This window comes from Symphalangus syndactylus, chromosome 8, assembly GCF_028878055.3.
Source record: "Symphalangus syndactylus isolate Jambi chromosome 8, NHGRI_mSymSyn1-v2.1_pri, whole genome shotgun sequence".
Classification (NCBI taxonomy): domain Eukaryota; kingdom Metazoa; phylum Chordata; class Mammalia; order Primates; family Hylobatidae; genus Symphalangus; species Symphalangus syndactylus.
In genome coordinates this window covers 50,325,585-50,347,078 of record NC_072430.2, presented here as the reverse complement: position 1 = coordinate 50,347,078, position 21,494 = coordinate 50,325,585, and the positions used below count along the sequence as shown (strand labels likewise).

Below are 21,494 nucleotides of genomic sequence, written 5' to 3'. Positions count from 1 at the left end.
GTTCAAATAGAGCGAATCAAAGGTCCTTCCTTTGTACTGTCAACATGTATCCACTTTTCAACTATTTTTTCTCTGTTAAAACATTTAAAAAATATAGCTACATTTGGAAATGATATAAAAGTATACTTTATTGAAAATACTGTATGAAAATTTCAAACACTGTTGTCTTTTGTAAAATTGTAACTCCAGGTCTGCTCAGATACTACACCTTTGCTTTAAAACATGCCTTTTCTCTGAATGCCACTGAAATTGTGAGATTAAAACCTATACATTTTTTTCTTTCCAACTTTTATTTTAGTTCAGAATGTACATTTGCAGGTTTCTTACATGGGTAAATTGCATGTCACGAGGGTTTGGTGTACAGATTATTTTGTCACCCAGGTAATAAGCATAGTTTTTGGATCCTCACTCTCCACCCTCAAGTAGGCCCTGGTGTCTGTTTAAAACCTATAAATGCTTAACTTCTCCCAGGGGAATAAAATTTAGTGAACATTTGATTTATAGATTTCTTCCCCAAGAAACCATATTTTGAAAGATTGATGCATATTTTAGCATTCTATGTTATGTGTGGCAGATTGTGACTTGACCTAAACACTGCTCCATAATTTCTTTTTTGAGGAAGATTCTGTTTTTGTTTTTGTATTGTATTATTTTGTATTGACATTACAAAAAAAAGTCATTTATTTGAGATACATGTTGATTTTATAGCACCCCATAAATCCTTTAATAAGCCAAAAAGTAGATCGGGCACGGTGGCTCGCACCTGTAATCCCAGCACTTTGGGAGGCTGAGGCGGACAGATCATGAGGTCAGGAGATCGAGACCATCCTGGCTAACACGGTGAAACCCCATCTCTACTAAAAATAAAAAAATTAGCCTAGCATGGTGGCAGGCGTCTGTATTCCCAGCTACTCGGGAGGCTGAGGCAGGAGCATGGCGTGAACCCAGGAGGTGGAGCTTGCAGTGAGCCGAGATCACATCACTGCACTCAAGCCTGGGCGACAGAGCGAGACTCCGTCTCAAAAAATAAATAAATAAAAAATAAATAAATAAATCAGTCAAAAAGTACTGTGAGAAAGAAATAATTGTTGAATGAATTATTAAATCAACGGACATATCATTGAATTAGATATTCTCCATTTCTTGATTTTATAACTTTACCATTTGTTTTCTTAATATTGCATATTTTAAAATAAACCAGTGATAAACCATATTGCTACAATATATAATTTCTTATAACAATGTTAGATTTTAAAAATTAGAACTGGAAGCTAGGACTTTATGTTCTGCCACAGGACCTTAAGCATAGAAAGCACTACAAATAATTTTTTATAGAATTAATTGATTGTATGTGTATGTTAAGTAAGGCTAGAAGTTTTGGCTTTATGTTTAAAAGAACCATTCTAATGAGGTTGAAATCTTTGGCATCATTCAGACAACAGGATCTTCCTGGGGAAAAAAAATAAGATTAATGTTAGTTAATCTTAGTTAAAATGATTTCTGATAACTTTTATAAATGGCAGGAATTAAGCCAAATACAGTGATATTTTTAGAACATTCTGTTCTAAGCAAGACTAATTCATTAAGGTTTAATGTATAAATCAATATTTTGGCTTCTTATGGAAATCACTAAACACATGCTTGTTGCTTCAATCAAAGTGAAAGCTTCAAGAGTAAAACAGTGCCCAAACAAAGACATCTAGGAATTATTTTATAAAATAAAGATTATTAAACATACTGCTTCTTTTAGGCAAAGGATTTGCTGAAATCTTGCTGAAAAGTCTCATGTTTAGCTCCTTTGGCATCGTTCATTAATACACCAAACATTTGTTAATTTGCCAAGCTTTGAGTACTCACTATGTGCCAGAAATGGAAAGGTAAACAAAATGTTATATGTACCTTTATAATATAATGGAGGATGTAGATCTCTAAGGAAATATTACAATAATGGGACAAACACTGTAATTTAGATATGAGTGAGGCACTATTCAATGAGCAGAGAAAGTGCTTCTCTCTGCTTCTAGAGCTCAGATAAGTCTTCTGAAAGTTATATTGAAACCTGAAAGGTGGTTAGGAGTTTGTGGGCTGGAGAAGAACATTCAGGACAAGGGTAACATGAAGACATATGGGTAAGAAATTGATACATTTATTAAACTACTAATTGATAATTGCTAGAACATAGAAGGACTGTGAAATAATGAGACAAGAGATGGAACCAGGAATGAGGTTTATAAGGGAAGTTTAACTTGTTAAGGTATTATGCATTACTTAAAGGTGTGGCATGATGAAAAAATATATTTTAGAAGGATCAGACTTGAGCATCTGTGATGAGGATATTATTAAAATGTGTTTCCAGATAAGTGAAGGCAAGTAGAAATATGACTTAGTCACTAATTGCTGTAGGAACTGAGAAAGAAGAATGAATCCAAGATTTCCATATCTTTGACATGATTAATTAATATTTACCATAAAAAAATTGGGGTAAACTAGAGGAAAAGCAGATTTCAGTGGGGGCAGAAAATGAAAATATTTCTGAGCTACCCTGAATTACTTTTAAATATTACTATTCTTTTTTTTTTTTTTTTTTGAGACAGAATGTTGCTGTGTCACCAAGTTAGAGTTGCAGTGGCACAATTTCAGCTCACTGCAACCTCTGCCACCCGGGTTCAAGCGATTCCCCTGCCTAAGCTTCCCAAGTAGCTGGGATTACAGGCACACGTCACTACATCGGGCTAATTTTTTTGTATTTTAGTAGAGCCAGGGTTTCACCATGTTGGCCAAGATGGTCTCTATCTCCTAACCTTGTGATCCACCCACCTCGGCCTCCCAAAGTTCTGGGATTACAGGCGTGAGCCACCGCGCCTGGCCAACATTACTATTCTTAAGTGAACATGGGCCAAGCAATTTTTCTGGAATAGTTTCTTAATGGCAGTAATCACTATCTACATGTTTGTTAATTTTGATTATAATGATATGTCATTCAGAAAAGGAGTAAAATTAAAAATATATTAAAAGAACTTATATTAAGGTAATAAATGTATTATGACATTTAATATAGTAAGTTAGGAGACCCACATGCAGTCATGTTTTATTTTGCAATTGCTGATAATACACTAAAGAAGGCATAGAACATTCTACAGGATAAATGGTAATATTAGGCCACAAAAAAAACCTCTCAATACGTTTAAAAAGATTGAAATCTTACAAAGTATGGTCTCTGACCACAAGAGAATAAATCTAAAAATCAACCAAAAAAAAAAAAAAGAAATTAGAAAACTTACAATATGGGGAAATTAAATTCTTAAATAACCAGTGGTTTAAAGAAGAAATCCCAAGTATAATTCAAAAATACCTTGAGGCAAATCAAAAACACAACATTTGAGAACTTATGGGATGTGGTGAAAGCAGTGTTTAGGGGGAAATTGCGTTAAAAAGGTAGAAGCATCTCAAATTACCTTAACTTTATACATTGATAAACTAGAAAAAGAAGAGAAAACAAACCCAAAACCAGCAGATGGAGCTATGTAGGAGCAGGGATGTTGTATGATATTGAAGTTCAGTTGGTATCAACTCAAACTAGATTGTTATAAATTTAGAAGGTTAAATATATTTCTTCCCCATGATAATCACGAAGAAAATATCTAAAAGATGTAGACAAAAGGAAATTAGAAGGGAGTCAAAATGATTCACTAGAAGAAAACATAAAAGAAAATAGCTAAACACAATACAAGGCAGTAATGAAACAAAAGAAGGCAATAAAGATTAGAGTGGAAATAATGAAATAAAGAATCAAAAAACAAAAAAGAGTAACAGAAATCAAAACTTGTTTCTTTGAAAAGATCACCAGCCAGGCACGGTGGCTCATGCCTATAATCCCAGCACTTTGGGAGGCAAGGTGGGTCGATCACCCGAGGTCAGGAGTTCGAGACCAACCTGGCCAACATGGTGAAACCCCATCTCCACTAAAAATGCAAAAATTAGCCAGACGTGGTGGCAGGCGCTTGTCATCCCAGCTACTCGGGAGGCTGCAGTAGGAGAATCGCTTGAACCCAGGAGGCGGTGGTTGCAGTGAGCTGAGATCGCACCACTGCACTCCACCCTGGGCAACAGAGCGAGACTCCTCTCAAAAAAAAGAAAGAAAAAGAAAAGATCATCAAAATTGACAAACTGTTAGCCAGATTGACTTAGGGAAAAATTGAGAAGATCAAACACTAAAATCAGAAATTAAAGTGGGAACATTATTGCTGAACTTACAGAAATAAAAAGGATTATAAGAGAATACTATGAACAATTGTATGCCAACAAATTAGATAATTTAGATGAAATGGACAAATTCTTAGAAACAAATGAATTACCTAAAAGAATTAACACCAGTCTGTCCTAAACTCTTCCGAAACATATAAGAGGAGAGAACGCTTTCTCATTCTGTGAGGCAAGCATTACTTTGCTACCAAAGCCAGATTAACACATCACAAGGAAGGAAAATTACATATCTGTATCCCTTGTGAATATAGATGGGAAAACACTAGCAAATTGAATGCAACAGCATATTAAAAGGATTATATACTATGACCAAGTAGGAATACACCAGGAATGCAAGAGTGGTTCAACATAAGAAAATCAATTACTGTAATATACTATGTTAATAGAATGAACAAAAACAAAATCTTATGATCATCTTATTTGACAAACAAAAAACTTAACAAAGATCCAACAACACACTTCTATGGTAAAAACACACAGAACACTAAGAAAAGAAGGTAATTTCCTTCACATGATAAATAGGCATCTATGAAAAGCCCACAGCTAACATCGTTATACTCAGTGATGAGAAAAAGGTTTTCTCCTTATATCAGGAGCAAGGCGGATATTCCTGTTTTCACTACTGCTGTTCACCATTGTACTGCAAGTTGTAGCCAGAACAGGTAGACAAAGAAAAAAAGGCATCTACATTGAAAAAGAAGAAGTAAAACTGTGTCTGTTCACAGATAACATGCTGCTACATATAAACATATAAAATGTTTTTTATCACAAGAAAGCTACTAGAGCCAATAAATGAGTTCAGCAAAGTTGCAGGATACAAGCTGAGCACACAAAAATCATTTGTGTTTCTATATACCAGCAATAAATCCAAACTGGAAATGAAAACAATTCCATTTAAAATAGCATCTGAAAATCCCTTGGAATAAATTTAACCAAGGAGATGAAAGACATTGAAAATTACAAAATATTGCTGAAGGAAATTAAAGAAGACCTAAATAAGTGGAAAAGCATCCCATGTTCATGGAATGAAAGAGTTAATTTTTTTTTTTTTTTTGAGACGGATTCTTGCTCTGTTGCCCAGGCTGGAGTGCAGTGCAGTGGCACGATCTCAGCTCACTGCAAGCTCCGGGTTCATGCTATTCTCTTGCCTCAGCCTCCTGAGAAGCTGGGACTACAGGCACCCGCCACCACGCCAAGTTAATTTTTTTTTATTTTTAGTAGAGACGGAGTTTCACCGTGTTAGCCAGGATGGTCTCGATCTCCTGACCTTGCGATCAGCCCGCCTTGGCCTCCCAAAGTGCTGGGATTACAGGCATGAGCCACTGCTCCCCGCTGAGTTAATATTCTTAAAATGTCAGTACTACCCAAAGTTACCTACAGATTCAGTATAATTCCTATCAATATTCTAGCAGTCATTTTTTTTTTCGGAAATGGAAAAGCCAAACCTAAAATTTCTGTGACATTTCAAGGGGTCCCAAGTAGTCAAGACAGTTTTGAAAAAGGACAGTATTGGAAGACTCACACTTCCCAACTTCAAAACTTACTACAAAGCTTAGAGTAATCAAGACCACATGGTATTGACGTAAAGACCTATAGACCAGTGGAATACAACTGAAGATATAGAAATGAACCCATGCATCTATGGCCAATTGAATTTTGACAAGGGTGCCAAGTCAAAGCTGTGACAATAGCTTTGAGAAAGGAAATTTCCTCAACAACCAAATTTTAACATGGAAAATAAATAATTTGAACCCATACCTCACACCATATAGAAAAATGAACTCTAAATGGATGAATGACCTAAATACAAGAGCTAAAAGCATAAAACTCTTTGAAGAAAACAGGGATAAATCTTTACTGCCTTGGGTTTGGCAGTGGATTTGTATGTATGACACCAATAACATGAGCAACAAAAGAAAAAAATAGATGAAGTAGACTTCGTCAGAATTTAAGTTTTGTGCATCAAACAACATTATCAAGAAAGTGAAAAGACAACCTATAGAATGGGAGAAATATTTTAAAACCATATATCTGATAAGGGTTTAAAATTCAGAATATGTAAAGAACTCGTACAACTCAACAACTACAAAAAAACAAATTTTAAATGGGCAGAGGACTTGAATTTCTCCAAAGATACACAAATGGCCAATAAAACATAAAAAGATCCTCAGCATCACTAGTCATTACAGAAATGCAAATTCAAGCCACAGTGAGAGGCTACTTCACACCCACTAGGATGGCCATTAAAAAATAATGAAAGTAGCAACTTTGACAAGGGTGTGGAGAAATTGGACCCTCATGTATTGCTCATAGGAATGTATAATACAGCCACTATGAAAAACAGCTTGGTTTTTCAGAAAGCTAGACATAGAATGATGAAGCAATTCTACCTCCTAGATATATTCCCCAAAAAATTAAAGAGAGACTCACACAGACACTTATATGCCGGTGTTCATCATAACATCATTCACAGTAGCCAAAAGATGGAAACAATCCAAGCATCCATTAACAGATGAATGGATAAATAAAATGTGGTATGCGTATGTAATGAAATATTATTCAGCCATAAAAGGGAATGAAGTTCTCCTACATGTTACAACATGAAAGAATTTTGAAAACATTATGCTTAACGATATAAGCCAGACACAATAGGACAAATGTTATGTATGATTCCACTTACATGACATGTCTAGAACAGGCAAATTCACAGAAACAGGAAGTAGATTAGAGGTTACCAGGAGCTGGGGAGAGAGGTAAATGGAGAATTACTGCTTAATGTTTACAGTTAATTAACTGCAAACGTTTTGAAAATAGTAATGATACACAATACTGTGAATGTATTTAATGCCACCGAATTGCATAATTTTAAATGGTCAAAATGCAGCCAGGCGCGGTGTCTCCTGCCTGTAATCTCAGCCCTTTGGGAGGCTGAGGTAGGTCGGTCATGAGGTCAGGAGATCGAGACCATCCTGGCCAACACGGTGAAACCTCATCTCTACTAAAAATACAAAAATTAGTCAGGTGTGGTGGCAGGCGTCTGTAGTCCCAGCTACTCAGGAGGCTGAGGCAGGAGAATCACTTGAACCCAGGAGGTGGAGGTTGCAGTGAGCTGAGATCACACGACTGCACTCCACCCTGGGCGACAGAGTGAAACTCTGTCTCAAAAAAAAAAAAAAAAATATATATATATATATATATATATATATTACTTGTAGTAGTATTTCAACTATTACTACCACTATCACTGCCAATGTAGTACTATTTTTATATATTGACTACAGTAATATAGAACTATATTTTACTCCAGAGTGAATTCTTTCTTCAACAATGAGAAGGAACAGTGTAATGTAATAGAAAGAACATGAAATTTGGAGTGAGTTATTATCTAGGCTTCAGTGCAGTAACTGTGCAATACTGATAGCATATTAAACTATCTGTGTTTAATGAAGTCATAAAAATAGAAATGTCATTTTCAGAAATCAGTTCAAAGGTCAAAACTACTAGTTGGTAAAGTTATCATTATTTTGGTTATAGTCAGGTAATGGAAAGAAATGATGGGCTGAAGTAGGTTTATTAGTGAATAGGTGTTTTTAATAATCTATATGACTCAGTTGTTTCTATTAGTTTTTTTCTAGATTGTTTCTATTTTCTGGGATTTTTTCTGGTTTTCATATCAACTTTCATTTTCTTTCTCATTTCTGTGTTTAGCATGATAGGGAATTCCTCCAAGTTTCCTCCATTATTTAGCCACTTGATCATATAGCTATCTTACTATGATCTTGTTTGTTACATCACTGGTATACCTTATATGAAGTGAATTAAGTTAAAATTCATTTGTGTTTACACCATTTAATCATGGTATTTTAAGTGTAAGAAATAATTCTCAAATCAAGATTTGAACACGCGCTTTGGGAGGCCGAGGCGGGCGGACACTTGAGGTCAGGAGATCAAGACCATCCTGGCCAACCATGTGAAACCCCGTCTCTACTAAAAATACAAAAATTAGCTGGGTGGGGTGGTGCGTGTGTGTAATCCCAGCTACTCGGGAGGCTGAGGCAGGAGAATGGCTTGAACCTGGGAGGCAGAAGTGGCAGTGAGCCGAGATCACGCCACTGCACTCCAGCCTGGTGAGAGAGTAAGACTCCGTCTCAAAAAAAAAAAAAAGATTTGAACACTAGTTTCATTAGTAAGAATAAATGGTAATAAATATTAAAGAGTTTTAATGCATATTTAATAAAAATCATTTGGTTGGATATCTTTTTTTTAATGGAAACCAGAATGGTATTTATTATTTTACATTTGGGAGAGGAGATATCCTAAAGGGTCCAGAACACATAAGTCTCTTACATATGATACTCCTTTTTTTGTTGCTGAAGTGTACTTAATAAGCACGGATAAGTAATCAGAAGGTTCCTTGGTAAGCACTGAATTAGAACAAAGGCAGTTAGGTAATTTGGAGTTTAATAGCCTAGGGTACCTGATAGAGATGTGCTGGGGGTCACAACCCTATATGTAATTTTAAAGTTTCTAAGTAGCCGCATTTTAAAAAGTAAAAAGAAACAGATGAAATTAACTTTAATAATATATTTAACCCAATATATCTAAAATGTTATTTTAACATGTAGTCAATATATTAAAATTATTCTGTTTTTCATACTAAGTATTCAAAATCTGGTGTGTATTTTACACTTTTGTACATCTCAACTCATTCACTTGGTAGTTCCTTCAGTTGCTTAAGAAAAATTACTGAATGTTTCTGTCTCAATTTTCCCATTTTTATAATAGAGATAATTGCAAGGATTAAATTAGATAATATATGATACATACTTGGCATATGATCTTAAATAGAGCTTAGTTGCTTTCTAAAAAATACTTCAAACAGGTGAATATGACGTACAATGGCATCACTGTCTCAAGGCAAAGAACATTTTAAGGATTAAATTATCTGTAACTCCCAAATTCTCATCTCTTCCCCTTGGGCAGTGCTGGGCACACATGTCTCTCTGACTCCCTATTCAAATTACTTTAAAAAAGAAGCAAAATCAATGTTTGTTCACCAGTTGTAGCACATGTACCACACTAATGCAAGATGTTAATAACAAGGGAAACAAGGTCATGGGGAAGGACGGGCAGAAATATGTGAATGCTCTAATTTCTGCTCTATTTTTCTGTAAACCTAAAACTACTATAAAAAGTAAAAAGCTATGATTTCTTTCTTAAAAAAGTCAAACATGTTTGCTGTCAGTTCCTGATGCATGTTAGCTGTGACAGACAGCAGTAAAAGTGACAGTTTCAGCATTATTAAAATCATCAATAAGAGGAGCTTAGTTATGGATAAAAATCTAACAATATTTTCTCTTTTGATAGTCATTCATTATCTACCTCTTTTAAACTAATACATGGAAAATATATGCACAAAATGGTTGTTTTTCCTCCATGGTTGTTGGGGTGAATACTGGGAGTTATTGGTAGCATTCTGATGGTAATGGCAGAAATCTTTCATACTTTTTAAACACTATTGCTGGTTTTGAGAATATTTTCTTCTCCTAATTTCAGGTTGGGTGGGACTATATCAGCATACAAGATAGTACCAGACGAAATAGAAGAAATCAAGGTATAGTATGGCATTTTTCACCTCTGCAAACACTTAGCATTTTGGTGAGGGGTAGGGAAGAGTTGCTTTTTCTTTATGCAATTGATATTTGGCTATGTTAGAATATTATTTAATTCTTAGTTATCTTAGTTAAATTAAAAATTTATATGTATCCCAGCACTTTGGGAGGCCGAGGCAGGTGGATCATGAGGTCAGGAGATCGAGACCATCTTGGCTAACATGGTGAAACCCCGTTTCTACTAAAAATACAAAAAATTAGCCGGGCGCGGAGGCGGGCGCCTATAGTCCCAGCTACTCGGGAGGCTGAGGCAGGAGAATGGCGTGAACCCAGGAGGCGGAGGTTGCAGTGAGCCAAGATTGCGCCACTGCACTCCAGCCTGGGCAACAGAGCGAGACTCCGTCTCAAAAAAAAAAAAAAAATTATATGTATCAGATAATCACCATCAGATTTATCTGCCATTTGCAATGAATTTCTGACTACAATATTAGGAGAATCAAAAAGGAACCCTTTCCTGTGTAGTTCATTAAAAATCTACATAAGAAAACACTGTGTATAAGCATTGGTGTGCGTAATGGATTATCTTTTTATCTTGTTGCAATTTCTTTTCCCTGTAAGCCTTCACCACTTTTAAATAATATCAATCTTTTAGTACATGTTTTTCTGGGTTCCTTTGAAAACACAATATGCCAATTTCAATTAAAAATGTACATTACAGTAATGAAAAAATGACTTACTCTTTAAAAATTAGAGCATTATGGCATTATTCTGTCTCTAACATTTTACTAAGTCTTATGGAATATTAATCTTCTAACATAATATATTGTTCTTTTTCAAAAGCAAGATTGAATAATTGGATGTTAATAATGAAGAATAAACAATTACTGGTTAAATTGTTAACAATGACATGTAAAGATCTCAACAAATCATTAAGCTTGATCTGATTAAACTTTTCAATATCAAGTTCAATAAATTCAAATCTTTCAATAAATTCAAATTCAATTCAAAATAATTATTTAATTCTATGACTCAAGACTCAAGGGGCTTTTTTTTTTTTTTTTTGAGACAGAGTCTCGCTCTGTCACCCAGGCTGCAGTGCAGTGGCATGATCTTAGCTCACTGCAACCTCCAGCCTCCTGGGTTCAAGTGATTCTCCTGCATCAGCCTCCCGAGTAGCTTGGAATTATAGGCACGTGCCACCACACCCAGCTACTTTTTTTTTTTTTAATTTTATTTTAGTAGAGACAGGTTTTCTTCAAGTTGGCCAGGCTGGTCTTGAACCCCTGACCTCAGGTGATCCACCTGCCTTGGCCTCCCAAAGTACTGGGATTAAGGCATGAGCCACTGTGCCCAGCCTCAAGGGACATTTTTAAAAAGAAAAAAAATCTTGTAATTTGTTTGCATTATTTTTAAATCAAGTAAGCCCATTGATCCATTATATGGTACACTATTAGCTTCAGTATGTCAAGTGTTCTAATGTATGGTCAACATCAGTAATTAATGTGGTAATTCTAGCTTCAAAAAAAATTTCAAGAAATTTATTCCAACTTTGTGTGAACTCATAAAATATTTTAGGTAGGAGGAACTTTTGGTCTAATCCAGGTCTCTCATTTTTCATATGAGGAAACTGAATAAAGATTTTTTTTTGACATTCAATAATGACTTCTAAAAATATCATCAAGTGTTGTTAAAGAGTTGGAAAAGCATGAGGATATTACTTCTTAAAATATATTTTATAATGACTCAAAAATTGAACTCTAGAAACTTTAAGCAATTAATATATATAAATAAGCAACATTTATGTAAAGAATATTGAATTGAAATTATGTATTATAAAGGCACCCTGTCTGATAATACAATTAAAATGTGTGTTAACTGATGAAGATAAACCAAGAGTTTTATGGAAATACATAGGAGGGACACCTGAACCTTGGAAAAAGTAAATCAGCAAAGTCTTTCCAAGAGGTAACCCCCAGGAAATTGGAGTTTTATACAGAAGCATAGACATGAAATAATAGGATACCAGATTATAGGGTTTAAAATAAAGACTGGTAAGATAAAGGGCTGGAAACAGGCCTTTATCCCATGTTAAGAAGTTTGGTTTTTATCCTGAAAATTATGGGATTCCTTTATATGATTTTTAAGGAAGAAAGTAACATAATCATTTTGGTACTTTTTTTTAAAGCCTTACTATGATGAGTGAGAAAAGTGATTTCAGCAGAGGAGAGGTTCTACCTAGATGGAAGGAGACCAGGTTACAGGAATGTAGGCACAAAATGATTAGAACCTGAACTCAAGCAGTGACAATGAGGCTAGAGAAGAAAACAAGATTTGAAAAATATTATTTCAGAAAGTAGAATCAGCAATACTTGATAACTTATTGGATGTTTAGGGGAAAATGGAAAGATTGACTCAGATTTCTGGCTTGGGAAATTGAGTAGATGGTGTTGCTGTTAACTTAAAAAGGATGTTTTGGAGACAGAATATTATTAATAGGAAAGAGGATGTTTTGGACTTACTGAGTTTGAGGTCCCTCTCAGATTACCAAATATCCAATAAGTCATTGAATAAATCAGCCTGGAACACAGAAGAGAAATACAATCTAGTAATTGATATTAAGATTTGTTTTCATGCAAGAGAGTTAATTGAGGCCATGCTAGTCAGTGAATGGAATCTCACGGAAAAGTTATATGAGGTATTAAAATTGGGCTGAAGATGTAGCCTTAAGGAAGACTTACCCTAAAGGCAGAGTATTAATATATTATTTAATTAGTTTAATTAATTAGCAGGACTGTTGCCTATTTTTAAATAGTGATTTTTTTCCTAAAGGAATCAGTTTTTTTTTTCATTGTGTGTGCTTTTTTTATTTTAGAGTTATAAGAGTTATTCCTCAGGATATTCCTTTTAAAAAAAAGCAGGATTCATGGATCATATGTAACATAATTTTTCCGTCGATTACTGGTATTAAATCTAAAATAACTTGAGAGTTTGAGGCCTGAGGCATTAAAAAAAAAGAGGAATTCATCTTGCTTTCAAAGTACTCAAAGAAAAACTGTTCTAAAACATTTCACCAATATTTGATGGCACATTAGCATTTTCAGCTGAAATCAGTTATAATCGTTTTTGTTTTGGCTGAAAGAAATGTGAAGCATATGGATGTAATGTTCATTTCAGTTGGGTAATATCTGAGTAATCTTAAATTGTCTAAACAGAACAATTGAGTTTGAATTTGATATACTACCTATAGTATATACCATGTATAAATAAATATGCATATGTATTTTGCTATTAAAATAATACGACTGATTAAACATAAATCACATTTTGGCAGATGTGGGAATCTTTCACAATTTTTTAGCACCAGAAATTATCGAGTTCGTAAATTTTTTCAATTAAACATATATTTATTGATTGTAATAAATCACTTCAAAACAGTGAATGGATTCTTAGCCCTTAGCCACATAAAGAGTGAATAAATTCCTGGCCCAATCAGAAGTCCCTTTTTCACCCTAGATGTAACCACTATTCTGATTTCTTTCTTTTTTTTTTTTTTTTTTTTTTTTTGATACGGAGTCTCTGTCGCCCGGGCTTGAGTGCAGTGGCACGATCTCAGCGCACTGCAACCTCTGCCTCCCGGGTTCAAGCAATTCTCCTGCCTCAGCTTCCCAAGTAGCTGGGACTACAGGCATGTGCCACCACACCCAGCTAATTTTTGTATTTTTAGTAGAGACAGGGTTTTGCTATGTTGGCCAGGCTGGTCTCAAACCTCCTGACCTCAAGTGATCCGCCCGCCTCGGCCTCCCAAAGTGCTGGGATTACAGGCTTGAGCCACCGCGCTCGGCCTACTATTATGATTTTTATGATTATCAATTCCTTGCTTTTGTTCCGTTTTACCAACTATATACACATCCCTAAACATTACAATTCATGTTTGCTCTCTTTGAACTTCATATGAATTGAATCATATTGTATGCAGTTTTTTTGTGCCTTGCTTTTTTATCAACCCTTTTTTTAGGATTCATTCATGTTATTGACTGTAACTAAGGTCTTTGCTTAATTGTAAAATACACCACTGTACCACAGATCACTGAGACATCCTACTGTTGAATATTTAGCTTGTTTCCATTTGGAAAGATTATGAAAAGTGATGCTATAAACATTATTATAAGAGCATCCTGGTACTCATGTATAAGCTTCTCTGAAGTGTATACTGAAGAGTGGAATTCCTGGGTATTAAGAAACATGTGTTTTCAACTTTCCTGAATGAAATCTCACTTTTCTAAAGTAGTTATGCCAGTTTGCACTACCATCTTGAATGCATTTATTTTAAATAGATATATTTAAATATTCTTTATCTGCAACATATATTAATATAGATTTTATTTATATGTGAGATGACTAAATTGATACAATATTTTTTAAATGTGTCTTTGTTTTTCCAGCCCATGGGAAAAATCCTGAGGGATAATTCTTAATGAAAAAGTCCGTTTTTGCCCCACTGGTTTGAATTTTGCCTCATGTATCATATACTAAATTTTCCAGTTTAGGACACACATATACATAAGTCTGTCTTTTCCTGAACTTCTGTTCCATTAATCTATTTATTCTTTTCTCAGCACTGTATGGTTTTGATTATAGTGCTTTTTAGCATAGTAGGAAAGGTCCTGTGTTGTTTTTCTTTTTTATTGGCTCGTGTATTGATTGCCCCAGATAACATTATAGTATCTCTGTCATGTTTCAAAAGTATTCCTGCTGAGGAGACTTCCAGCCAAGATGAAGTAGCTTCATTCCTTCCAGATCCTTCCTATTACTACTAAAAATGCCTAGGCATTATAAAATAAACATAGAAAGATTCTGGGCCAGGTGCGGTGGCTCATGCTTATAATCCCAGCACTTTGGGAGGCCAAGGTGGGCGGATCACGAGGTCAGGAGATTGAGACCATCCTGGCTAATACGGTGGAACCCCGTCTCTACTAAAAATACAAAAATAATAATAATAATTAGCCATGCATGGTGGCATGTGTCTGTAGTCCCAGCTACCTGGGAGGCTGAGGCAGGAGAAGAATAGCTTGAACCTGGGAGGTGGAGGATGCAGTGAGCTGAGATGGTGCCACTGCACTCCAGCCTGGATGACAGAGCGAGACTCCATCTCAAAAACAAACAAACAAACAAAAAAAAAAAAACGAAAGAAAGAAAGATTCTGAAAGATGGAAAGAAGAAGGCAGACTACCTGGCTACCTGGGAACCTCAGGAATTGAGAAATGACATGGCAGTGAGTTACTTGGGTTTCCTTATTCTCTCCTGTATATTCTGGACAGGATACTGAAGAAAGCCTTCAACCTGGAACCACCAACGGTGGCATAAACAAAAAATACCCCTACAAAAGCCTGTTTGTCTAGCCAACAGACCAGGACAAGGGTCACCTAAGAGGCAAGAATGGCTTTTCAGCAATTATTTGCCCTACTACAGCTAAGCACCAATGGAAAAACTATTCAGTTCTCTTATAGTTTCAGTTGAGTCAAGCAGGCAGCTGATACTCCACATCACCCCCTGCCATCCCACAGAAGTAAGTGGCATAGTTCTGAATCCCTCACCTGGTGGTGGCAGCAGGCTGAGTAGGGAGCCCTTCTTACATCTTTCACCTTGCAGAGCAGATGTCATTCTGATTTCCTGGCTATGATATTAAAGTTGAAACCAAGCAGAAGTTGATCTGTCACCAGCCCAGTGGAAACAAGCTGTGCTCCAATTTTCCCAGCAGGTTAGTGTCAGTGGAGTCCAGTGATGAGCTGAGGCTCCATCCCCATTCAGTATCAGTGAGACTTAACAAGGCAGCACAAAGTAGAGCTAGCCACCACTGTTTCACCTTTCCTTTCCCACGTAAGTGAGGCCAGGCAGAGAGGCAAACCTCTACCCCCAGCTGTATCAATAAGACTAAGCAAGGTGAGGCTATTGGTACTTCTGCTCACAATATGAGTCAACCATCTACTCTCCCTGACCCTTGGTATTAGCATGTGCCCCTACTTGGTATCAACTGTGGAGCAAGGTAATGTCAACTTTCACCAGAAAGGTCTCAGCAGAGCCAAGAGGGGAGCTGAACTTCTACCTTACAGTCTTAAATTAAGCAGTGTGAATCAGTGCTTCACTTTTGCCGGAGTAGTGTCAGTGAGACCTTGCAGAAGCTGAACATACATGTCCATAAGGCCCTCATGTTACATTGCAACATGGGGGACATCTGCTAAAAAAGATTAGTCTCATATAAAACACCAAATGTCCTAGGTGACAATAAAAATATCAGTTATCATCCCAAGAACAAGGAAAATCACAGCATGAGTGAGAACAAAACAGTCTACAAACACCAACACAAAGAAGATTCAGGTGTTGAAATTATCTGACAAAGATTTTAAAGCACCTATTATAAAAGTGCCTCAACAAGCAACTATTAATTCTCTTTAAAAATGAAAAAATAGAAGATCTTGCCAAATAAATAAAAATTATAAAAGGAACCAAATAAAAATTATAGAACTGAGAAATACCATCACCAATATAGAAAACTTACAGGGGGCAACAGACAGAAGTGGCACATTTTTCAAGTGCTGGGAGAAAAGAACTGTCAACTACAAGTGCCATACTCAATGAAGTTATTCTTCAGGAATGAGTAAGGACATAAACAAGAAAACTGAAAGAATCTGTCACTAGAAAACCACTCTGAAAGAGTGGCTAAATAAATTCTTTAAAGAGAAAGGAAGTAATAGAAAAAGGCCTGAAATTTCAGAAAGGAGAGAACAGCAGAATGGGTCAGTACAATGACTGTATTTTCTTATAATTTTTAAAATCACAATTATACTGTATAATATGGTACTCTATATATGTACATACTTAACACAATCATATTTAAAATGTGGAAGGGTAAAGTTCCCTAAATGGAGGTAAGATTTCTATATTTCACTTGGAATGATAAAATGTCAATACTGGTAGATTGTGGTAAGTTATATCTGTCTATTGTAATACTGAGAACAACCACTAAGAAAAGTATACAAAGCAATATACTCAAAACGCTATGAATAAAGGTAGAATTCTAAAAAGTGTTTAAGTAATTCACAGTAAGCAAGCATATAAAAACAGGAAAAAGAAACAGGACAAAAACAGAAAATAGATAATAAAATGGCAGACTTAAGGCCTGTGGTCTTAATACTTACCTTAAATATAAATAACCTAAATATGCCAATTAAAAGACAGATTTTGATAGAATGGATTTTTAAAAAATGATCCAAAAATGCCATTCTAAAGAAACTAATTTCAAAAACAATGACATAAGTAGGTAGTAAGCAGTAGGATACAGAAGGATGGCGAAAGATGTATGTGTGAAAATAAATTTAAAAAAAAAAAAAAAAAACAGGAGTGGGCTAGGGACAGTGGCTTACGCCTGTAATCCCAGCCTTTGGGAAGGTCGAAGCGGGTGGATCAGCTGAGGTCAGGAGTTGTAGACCAGCCTGGCCAACATGGTGAAACCTGTCTCTACTAAAAGTACAGAAATAGCCAGGCATGGTGGCACATGCCTGTAGTCCCCACTACTCAGGAGGCTGAGGCAGGAGAATAGCTTGAACCTGGGAGGTGGAGGTTGCGGTGAGCCAAGATCACACCAGTGTACTCCAGCCTAGGTGACAGAGTGAGACTCCATTTCAAAAATAAATAAATAAAATTTAAAAAGCATTAGTGGCTATATTAATATCAGACCGAGTAGACTTCAGAAGAAGAAAAATTCTGGAGACGGAGAGGTCATCCCATAATGTGAAAGGCTCAATCCACCAGGAAAACAGCGATCTTAAAAGTATGTGTACCAAAAATTGAAATATACAGAATGCTCCACCAAAAATTAAACAACACGCTTTTTTTTTTCAAGCACACATGAAACATTTACCTTGGAAAACCATATCCTGAGTCATAAAACAAACCAAAACAGTACTTAAAAATTGAAATTATGCAGAGTATGTCCTCTGATCATAATGGAACCAAACCAAAAAAAAAAAAAAAATCAGGAAAAGCTCTAATATATGCTAGAGGAAATTAAAAGATACTCTAGTAAATAAATAAGACGTCTCAAATGAAATTTTAAAAATTTGCGCAATCAAACGAAAAATGAAAATATAACACTGGAAAGCAGTGAAAGCAGGGCTGAGAGGAAAAATTATATGCAATGCAGACATTAAGAGAAGAGGAAAGTTCTCAAATCAGTAATCTTTTTCCTCCAGAAACTAGAAGAAGAGGAAAATATATTCAGAGCAATCAAAAGAAAGAAAACAATGAATTAAGTATTGAAATAAATAAATTTGAAAACAGGAAAACAATAATCAGTGAAATAAAATCTGCTTCTTTATAAAGCTCAAAGAAATTGGTAAGCCTCTTGCTAAATTGCAAAGATAAAGGAGAAAGGGCACAATCACCAATGTCATGAATAAAACGAGGAGTATTACTACAGCTCTTCTATTCTTTAAAAGGATAATTAGGTAATGCTATTAAAAACTTCATAGTCATGAATTGTACAGGTTAGCAGAAATGGACCAATTCCTTGAAAATCACAAACTTCTAAAACTAACCAAGATGAAATAAACAATCTACATGGTATAAAAGCCATTAAATAAATTCATAATGAAAAAGTTCCTGAAAAAGAAAGCCTCAGGACTTTCTTTTTGGTTTCACTGGAGAATTCTACCAAATATTTAAAAAAGAATTATCATCAATTTTACTCAGTCTCCTCCAAAAAAATAAAAGATGAGGAAATACTTTTCATGAGTCTAGTATAATGTTAATACCAAAAACAGAGAAAGACAGTGCAAACAAAGAAAATGGAAAACCAGTATCTCTTACGAACTAAAATCCTCAATAAAGTATTATCAATTAAATCCAGCAATGTATAAAAAGAATTAAGTGCTATGACCATATGACATTTGTTTGAAATATGCAGAAAACTACTTCAGTAGTAGAAAAACAATAAATCTAATCTACCATGTCAACGAGCTAAAGATGAAAAATCAAATGATCATATCAATTGATGCAAAAATATCATCTGACAAACTTCAAAACCCATTCATAATAAGAACTCTCAGCAAACTAGGACTAGATGGGACCTTAACTTGATTAAGAGCATCTAGAGAAAACCTATAGCTAACAGCATACTTAATGATGAAAGAATGTTTTCCTTCAAAAATTGGAAACAAAGCAATAATATCTTCTCTGACTACTTTTATTCAACATAGTACTAGAAATGCTAGGTAGCACAATAAGGCAAGAATATGTGCTAAAACCACATAGATTAGAAAGTAAGAAATAAAACTCTCCCTGTTTGCAGACCACTTGATTATCTGCATAGGAAAAAATGACTATAAGAATAAGTCATTTTAGCTGCTTTGTGGCATATAAGATAAACACAAAAAGGAAAAAAATCAATTGGATTTCTATATACTATAAACAAACATTTGGAAACTGAAATTTAAAATAACACCATTTACAGTTGTTCAAAAGAAAATAAAATATTTAGATACAAACTTACAAGCACACGTTATCTTTATGCAAAAACGGCCAAACAACAAAGAAATAAAAGGACACTTGAATAAAGACACATTGTGTTCAAATACTGAAAACTTCAGCATAGTAATGATGTCAGTTCTCCCCTAATTGAACCATAAATTTAATGCTATACCTATCAAAATTCTGGCAAGTGTTTTGTGGCTATAAAATTATATATATTTATTCTAAAATTATATGGAAAAACACAAAACCTAGAACAGCTAAGACAATTTTTAAAAAGAAAAAAGTGGAAAGAATAACTCTACCCAATGAAAGTTTCATTCTGTATCTACAGTATTCAAGATGGTGTAGTATTGGCAGAGAAATAGAAACATAAATCAATGAAACAGAATAGAGAACCTATAATAGGCTTATACAAATATATTCAATTGGTTTTTAATAAAGATGCAAAAGCAGTTCAGTGGAGAATAGACTTCAACAAATGGTGCTGGAACAATTGGAAATCGACAGGCAAGAAAAGAAGAAGTATCTCAGTCTATGCCTCATGCTTTATTACAAAATTAATTCAAAATACATAGTAGACTTTAATAGAAAAAGTATAATAAAAATATATATCTATATAAAAAACTGTAAAATTGTCAGAAGAAAAAAAAGCAAAAATCTTTATGACCTGGGGCTAGATGAAGAGGCCTTAGACTCAACACAAAAAGCACGGTTCATACAATGTAAATTTCACAAACTGGAGCTCATCAACATATAAAAATTTTGTTCTGTGAAAGAATGAAAACAAAAACTGCAGGCCAGATGCAGTGGCACAGTCCTGTAATCCCAGCACTTTGGAAGGCCAAGGCAAGTGGATTACCTGAGGTCAGGAGTTCGAGACCAACCTGGCCAACATGGTGAAACCTTTTCTCTACTAAAAATACAAAAACTACCCAGGCATGGTGGTGGGCACCTGTAATCCCAGCTACTCTGGAGGCTGAGGCCGGAGAATCGCTTGAACCCGGATGGTGGAGGTTGCGGCGAGCCAAAATGGCGCCACTGCACTCCAGTCTGGGCAACAGAACGAGACTCTATCTCAAAAAGAAAAAAAAAGAAAACAAAAACTACATACTGGGAGAAATTATGTGTTAACTGCATATCCAACAAAGGGCTTCTAACTGTGATTTATAAAGAACTCTCAAACTCAGCAGTACCAATATATTTAGTTAGAATATGGGCAAAAGACATGAAGAGACATTTCATTGAAGAGGATATACAGATAGCAAATAAGAACGTGAAAAGTTCTTCAATATCATTAGCCATTGGTGTGTTCCAATGATCATTAGCCATTGGTTTGTTCCAATGATCTTCCCAAAGGAATTGACCTTATTTGAAATAGAATGTGAAGGAGTTCAAGCCTGAGGGCACCCTCTAACACACTGGAGATTTTGGTGATAGGTAAGCAAAACCAAGAAACTATTAATACCAAAATGTCTTTTAGTGGGTGAATGATTAAACAGACTCTCATTACATCCATACTGTGGAATACTATTGTGTGATCAAAAGGAAGAAGAATGAACTATTGTTGGATCTCAAGGACATGCTAGATGAAAAAGCCTATCTCAAAAGGTTGTAGGCTGGGCGCGGTGGCTCACGCCTGTAATCCCAACAATTTGAGAGGACAAGGTGGGCAGATCACTTGATGTCAGGAGTTTGAGACCAGCCTGGCCAACATGGTGAAACTTTGTCTCTACTAAAAATACAAAAATTATCTGGGCATGGTGGTACACCCCTGTAGTCTCAGCTACTCGGGAAGCTAGGCAGCAGAATTGCTTGAACCTGGAAGGCGGAGGTTGCAGTGAGCCGGAACTGCACTACTGCACTCCAGCCTGGGTGACAGAGTAAGACTGTTTCTCAAAACAAAACAAAACAAAACAAAAGCTGTATATTGTATTACTGCATTTATATCTAATGTTTTTGAAATGCTAAAATTCTGCACCTGGAAAATAGTGATGTCAGAGGTTTAGGGAGGAGAAATAGGAAGAAAGGTTGTTATGCATATGAAAGTGTTACACAAGGGATATGTATGATGGAATTGTTCTGTGTCTTACT

At 35.4% G+C, this 21,494-nt stretch overlaps 1 protein-coding gene across 18 annotated transcripts in view; it reads left to right on the top strand.

The window, feature by feature from the left end:
- GPHN (gephyrin) overlaps positions 1-21,494 on the top strand; it is a 722,880-nt gene that overhangs the window by 287,956 nt on the left and 413,430 nt on the right. For all 18 annotated transcript variants that reach the window (XM_055291351.2, XM_063644412.1, XM_063644411.1 and 15 more), the window contains exon 3: positions 9,820-9,877. In XM_055291351.2, coding sequence (XP_055147326.1) covers positions 9,820-9,877 — 58 coding nt within the window. The remainder of the gene's footprint in view (positions 1-9,819; positions 9,878-21,494) is intronic.